This window comes from Danio aesculapii, chromosome 5 (genome assembly GCF_903798145.1).
Source record: "Danio aesculapii chromosome 5, fDanAes4.1, whole genome shotgun sequence".
In the NCBI taxonomy this organism is placed as follows: domain Eukaryota; kingdom Metazoa; phylum Chordata; class Actinopteri; order Cypriniformes; family Danionidae; genus Danio; species Danio aesculapii.
The window spans coordinates 68,657,710-68,664,905 of NC_079439.1; the positions used below are offsets into that span (position 1 = coordinate 68,657,710).

General features: G+C 34.4%; 1 protein-coding gene across 2 annotated transcripts in view; it reads right to left on the reverse strand.

Annotated features, from left to right (window-relative positions):
• Positions 1-1,804: 1,804 nt before the first annotated feature.
• si:dkey-251i10.3 (uncharacterized protein LOC553498 homolog) overlaps positions 1,805-7,196 on the reverse strand; it is a 28,526-nt gene continuing 23,134 nt past the window's right edge. For both annotated transcript variants that reach the window (XM_056458788.1, XM_056458787.1), the window contains exons 14-15: positions 5,792-5,891; positions 1,805-2,320 (exon numbers count right to left, since the gene is read on the reverse strand). In XM_056458788.1, the coding sequence (XP_056314763.1) occupies positions 2,012-2,320; positions 5,792-5,891 (409 nt within the window). In that variant the 3' untranslated portion in view covers positions 1,805-2,011. The remainder of the gene's footprint in view (positions 2,321-5,791; positions 5,892-7,196) is intronic.

Consider the following 7,196-nt stretch of genomic DNA (forward strand, 5'->3'; position numbering starts at 1 on the left):
AATGACACTTCCAAAAACTATTACTTCATGGATATGTGCAATAACGAAGAGAAAAGATATGCTACTCTGATTTTTTCTTTGCATTTTATTTAACCTATTTTTAAAAGTCCAATGTATCTACCTTTTTTAAAAGTGTCCTTGTAAGAAGTTAAACACAAAGGTATTATTTATTTATTTACATTACTTATTCAGACAATATGCGGGGGTAAAGTACAAGAGATTCCATTCTGGTGTCTACATCAAATTAAATCAAATTGATTTATACATAAAGTGTCGACATTTGAGAAAAAATGAGTTAAAATACTCACTGTAAAAGAATTTAATGAAAAAGTCAAGACAACTAATATTTTTTATGTTGCTTTAACTTATTTGAATAAGTTAATCAGGTTTCCACCAATGGGTTTCCACCTAATCTTATGTTAAACAGTCACACTTTACAATAAGGTTTCATTATTTAATGTCAGTCAATGTATTTACTAACAGATTATTATGAATTTATTAATCATAGTTCAGCATTTAGTAAAGCATTACTAAAACCTAAAGTCATGCTTCTGAACATTAGCTGATGCACTGGGAGTTAACATGAACTAACAATTAATGACTGTCTTTTATACTAAAATATACTAGCATGAACAATCCTGTATTAAATGTATTGTTCAGAGTTTGTTCATGTTAGTAAATACATGAACTAACATTAACAAATATAACCTTATTGTAAAGTGTTACCAGTTAAACAAAGTTAACTCAATATTTTTAGCCAGTGTGATCTGTTAAGTTGAGATGGCTAGAAAAGATCATTTGATTCAACTAAAATGTTTTACATTGTGAAAAAAATAAAGTTCCAATGACATTCATTTAAAAATACTGTATAAAATCTGTATAAAATAAATAAACCAACATTTGTTCACAAAAACTGGATATAATATAAATACCCACACATTTTATTTACACAAGTACATTAAGTAAATTGGTTAGCCTAAGCTGAACAACCATGAACTCTGATTCCCCTGCATCAAAAATAGTGATTCACCTATAAGCCATAGTGTCCAGAAGCGCCTTCTCTGGGCTCTGAGGAATCTAAGATGAACCATCACACAGTGAAAACATATGCTGTGGTCAGATGAATCAGTATTTCAGGTATTTTTTCGGAAAAATGGACGCTGTGTGCTCCGTACCAAAGAAGAAAAGGATTATTCAAACTGTTACCAGCAACAGGTCTAAAAGCCAGTGTCTGTCATGGTATTGGGTTGTATCAGTGCCCTTGGCAAGGTAACTTACTCTTCTGTGATGCATCATTAATGCTGAAAAGTATATAGAGATTTTGGAACAAAGTATGCAGCCTCCTTTTCAGGGACTCCTATGCATATTTCAACAAGACGACGCAAAACCACATTACAAAGTCCTAGCTGCACAGGGAGATGATATAGGTACTTGACTGGCCTGTCTGCAGTCCTGACCTGTCTCCAATAGAGAATGTGTGGAGCATTTTTGTAGTGGAAAATGCGACAAAGACCTCGTACTGTTGCCCACCTTAAGACTTGTTTGCAGGAAGAATGGGACAAAATGACACCTGAAACACTTCCTCACTTGGTATCTTCAGTCCCTAAATGTCTTTTACGTGTTGTCGAAAGGAATGGTAACATTATAAAGTGGTAAATGATTTACTGTTTCAACTTTTTTTTTGAAATGTGTTGCAAGAACCAAAATTGAAATCTGTGCTAATTCTGAAAAACAACAATACAAATCACGAGGAACACATTAAATAAGGTTTGTTATATTGTCTGCGGTGAAATACAAGCCAAAGTAAGTTCAGAAATAACATTTTTATTTGCGTTTACCATACTATCCCAACGTTTTCTGATTTGGGGTTGTAGTCTGTCATTTGGGATGCAACTATTCTGATGAAAAAGGTGTTAAAAACATTGACAAAACATTCATTTTGTAATTTATTAGAGACATCTTTCTGAAACATTTTACATCACACATGAGCCCAGTAACTAAAGACACGAATCTATTGCTTTCTCCTCTTGGGTGCTCTTTTTCCTGGCTTTTTTTGTGATGTGCGTTTTTCACCCACTTTGGCCCTTTTGTCTCTTTGCCCCAACATGATAGCTGGTGCTTTACCTGCTGCTGTGCTGCTCTTCCCCTTTATAAAGTCCTCTTTGGCCATCGGCTCGATTATTGCGCCCATTTTGGTGACGACTTTGGGTGTGGTCATCTTCTTCACAACGCTTTGTGTGTTCCATGTCTGGCCAACAGGAGTACGGATGGTGGACTCAAACTGTGCAGGGTTTTCATAGGGGAACGGCAGGTGACTGACCTGGAATATCAAGAAAAAATATGGTATTAGAGTTTATTTGGTGGCATCTGATTGAATTTAGGGCTGAACATTACGTCATTTTAACATCGATATCACAACGTACAAATCTAAAGGATATAGATTAAATATGATTAAGCAGAAAACACATGCAAAGTTTAATGCTAGTAGAGTGAAATACTTTATAAGGCCTGTGACTAGGGTTGGGTATTGTTTGGGGTTATTTTGGTGCTAAATCAATACTTTTAAAACAGTACCGATGCCAAAATGGTGTCTGAACTGATACTTTTGAGCCACAAAATTACGGTGGAGGACTCTTGAAAAATCCTTTATTAGACAAAAAACATATTTTAATCATTTTAATTGAACAATATAATTAAAGTTTAAAGCAGAGGTGAGCAAACTACGGCCCATGGGCCATTTGCGGCCCGCGATGGAGTTTTTAAAATGCTGCTTCTGAGTAATGGTTTGGTTTCAGAATTAGTAAATGAATGATGCAATACAAGTGAACGCCATGTGATGGCAGTATTGCACGCAGAACAGTTGGTGCAACCAGCAGAATTAGAACACGCTCTCGGATAATAAAATGACTCGACCGTTAATGACTGAAAATGTCAGAAAGCGGTAGGTCTAATATGCCAAGAAAGTATTGCTGTTTTTAAAGACTACAACCTAAGGGGCCAATCACACCGAACGTGCATTTACGTTCCAAAAACGCGAGGTGCACCGCACTGCCTTTTTGTTGACAAGAAAAAAGGAGGCGGTGCGCTTTTTTATGAGGTTAGGCAATGACTGAATCAGCTGGGTATTTTGCGAGAGTGTTGCTGTTGATATTAATATAATTTATTTTCAGGCTCATTGTTCACATTAACACACTCATAATAACATGACTTGGAATAACAAAGACTAAGATTCTTCCATCTTATCTCATAGTTTTATATGAGCATATTTATACAAGCTCAAATGAGATTGAATGAGATGAATTTGACTCAAATTATATAATAATTGCTGGTTAAATGTGTATATTTTTGTCATAGAATATATTTTCCATGCATACATCCACTTTAAAAAGTTCTTTTATTAAAGATTTGGGGTTTTATCAAGTTTTATGATGATTGATCTGTATATTCTAACATCAGTGCAAACTAGATTATTGTAAATTTGACTGAATAGTAAACTTTAAGAATTATGTTTAATGTGTTAATATGAGATTTTGTCTATCAGACAATATCTTTTCTATTCTCCACTGTAAAAATTATTACATTATTATTATTATAATTATATTTTAGGGGTTATTTTATTGTTTTATGATGATTGATAAGTCAATATAAATAGCAGTGCAAATTCATTTGACTTGTAAATTATTGTTATAAATTTTTATTAAACCATGCAACAATTATTGTAGACTTGTTATTTTTTGGAGGATTTTAAATGTGTCCCTTCACTTGGTTTGCAAAACTTGATGTGGCCCTCGGGTGTAAAAAGTTTGCCCACCACTGGTTTGAAGTATGCATCAACTCATATTTTATATATTTGAATTGAATTGCATTAATATATTTCTTCCATTTGTTTACTTCACATTGCTGTGTCAGAATCATTGCTTGTAAAATATAGCCATACTGTAGAACGCTTAGTTTAAGCAAATTTGATGAACGCGATCATGCGTGTTGATGAATCTAAAGGGAGTGGATGCAATGCGCACGTTGCCTATGTGTGTGTTCTCTAAAAGCAACAAGAACAAACAACTAACATCGCTGACAGTGTCCGTATCCCTTAAAATAGTTTAGAATTAAATGTTTAGAGATGGTGTGATAACCTGTATCTATATGTGCCTTTGATGCACTTCTTGATGCTTCTTACGTCCTTTTCACAGCACCAGGGGCACTGAAATTAGGCACCAGAACTCATTTGCTGATTCGGTCTGTTCCATACCGGTTCCATAGGTACCCAACCAAACCTGTGACTGATGTTTTAAGAGAATTTTGACCATTTGGACACAAGGAGATTATAGAATTTGTAGTTTTAACAAAGACTCATCATATGTCATTATTTATACAATGAAGACTCTACAGTAGTCAACATTTGAAGTGGATGAAAAAAAGACAAGAACGAGTGTTGTTCAATAGCTTTTTTTAGGACAGCTTTGTTGAAAGGTTTTGATTCACTTTAAATGTTGACTACTGTATATAGTGTTATTTTAATTTTGATTTAATTTCTGTACCTCATTAGATGCTCCAAAAAAAAATAAATAAATAAAACCGGTTCCATTTAGGGCTGAACAACATATCGTTTCAGCATCGATATCACAATGTACAAATCTACAGGATATGCATTGATTATGAATAAGCAGAAAACACAGTTCAGATTTCGCTAAGGCCTGTATATGTAAGGTTTCAAGTAAATTTTTAACTGTTGAAGAAATGATAGAATTTGTAGCTTTAGCAAATATTAATTGTATTGAACTATTTATACAACAAAGACTCTACAATAGTCAACATTTAAAGTGGATCAAAAAGACAAGAATAGGTTTTGTTCAATAGTTTCAGCACAACTTTGATGAAAGGTTTTGATCCACTTGAAATGTTGACTACTGTATATGGTGTTATTTTTATTTTCATTTCATTTCTGTACCTCATTAGACGCTTTAAAAAAAAACATAAAAATGAAACAGGTTCCATTTAGGGCTGAACAATATATCGTTTCAGCATCGATATCACAATGTACAAATCTACAGGATATGCATTGATTATAATGAAGCAGAAAACAGTTTAGAACACATGCAAAGTTTCATGCTAGTAGAGTGAAAGCTTTTAAGGCCTGTGACTGATGTTTGGACACAAGGAATAACAGAGTTTGTAGCTTTATCAAAGATTCATGATATGAAATTATTTACACAATGAAGACTCTACAGTAGTCAACATTAGAAGTGGATCAAAAATGCTTGATATAAAGGCAAGAATGGGTGTTGTTCAATAGCTTTAAGACTTTGATGAAAGGTTCTGATTCAGTTCAACTGTTGACAACTGTATAGCGTGCTATTTTACTTTTGATTTCATTTCTATACCTTATTAGACTCCCAAAAATCCATAAAGCACTGCTTAATTTATTGGTATATTTATGGTTGTAATTTGTTTATAATAATTCATACAGATGCACTCCCAATCAATGTAAAATGATAAATCCTTCTCAATGACTGTCATTTAAAGCATGTTCTAAAATATATTGATATCAGAATAAATGTCGCAGAAATATATACCATATAGCCTAACTTTAACCCTAACAAAATATCACAAAGCCATTTTTTTCCAATATCGTATAGCCCTAGTCCCCTTCCACAAGATTTCAACATTTTAATCAAGATAGTAAGTTTTCTGTTTCAGATTTGTTTCATTTTATATATCACAACTTGAGGAATCCAGTGCAATCTAGTCTCATAACGCAATTCATAAAAATAGCATGCATGTGTAAAATGACCTGATGGGCAGCGATTGATGCGTTTCTCTTCTCTGATATGATGACATCAGGCAGTTTTCGATCTTGTCTTGGAGGTGGTGGGTCCATTTTCTTGGTAAATCTACAGAAACAAAATCAAATCAACCATTAAATCTATAATAAAGCTTTACCCTTGATATGAAATATGATAAAAAGTGGGTAAACTTAACAGTGCACTATTTAATTCAGTTTTTTTTTTGGAAAAGACCATTTAAACTAGAGCTCTCCTCATTGGTATTTCAATGACAAATGTTGTGAGCGCAGTATTACAAGTCGAGATCGCATTCATGTAATACGAATCCCTTTGCTTGCATGCCGATTTACCCAGTTTACGCACAAAACTTCTTGCACGCCCTCAGATATATTCTGCTCAAGTGCAGATTTTCATGTGCGCTCTCAAATGAGTGTGAAGTGTGTCTCATCGATGAAGTGCGATGTAACATGACTCAAATATTTATTACATTTTCTGGGAATATTTACAGCTGCGTCACAAAGGGCACACTATACACAATGCACTATGTACTTGCACACTCAACAGCAAAGTATATGTATGTAGTGTCATTCCAAATGAAAAACTAATGTTTTTACTAAGCGGAAACTCAAACCATTTCCCTGATGATGTTTGACGGTTGCCAAATTAGTGAATCAAATGATCAAACTACCGATTAATACCTGGCATGAGTATAAAAGAGTACAAACGCCGATAGCTCCACCGGCGTTAACTGCTTTGGGCATAGAGTGTGTGAAGTGTCCATCATTCCACACTTCATTTTAATGGGTGCATGAGTGGATCATCCGGTTAATTAAAGTGCACTAATTCTTTCAGAGTTTTCAGTGTGAACGCACTACAATACTACAAAATGGCATAGAATAGTGCGCAGGTACACGGTTTGAGATGCACGTAAGGTTTCCAATAGACCTACAGAACTGCATTGATATATCCTGAAGTGAAACGGCCACAAACTCCAGCAAGTAATTGTATGCAGAAGTAAAATTATGGAAACTGTTCATCATAACTGAAAGCTACGATGTGTTTTCTGGCCTCACGCATCGCACAGCCCTGTCAGTCAGTCAGTCAGTCAGTCAGCAGGCAACCTTAAAGGGTTAAACAATAGCACACAGCACTACTTCGATTACAGAAAAGTTCACTCTGTTATAATTCACTCACATTTTAATACGGTTTGGTGCAATTATAACCTGCAATTAAAAAAAACAGCAACAACTGAAGGATTTGAATGAGAAGCTGTAATGCACATGGCAGGAATGAATTTTAGTATTTTAGCTGAAACCATGCAACACATATAAACATATCACACACTTCAGATAAATATTAAACACCATTAATCATACTAAAACCAGAGACTACCTCTTCCCATTAAAATTCAGC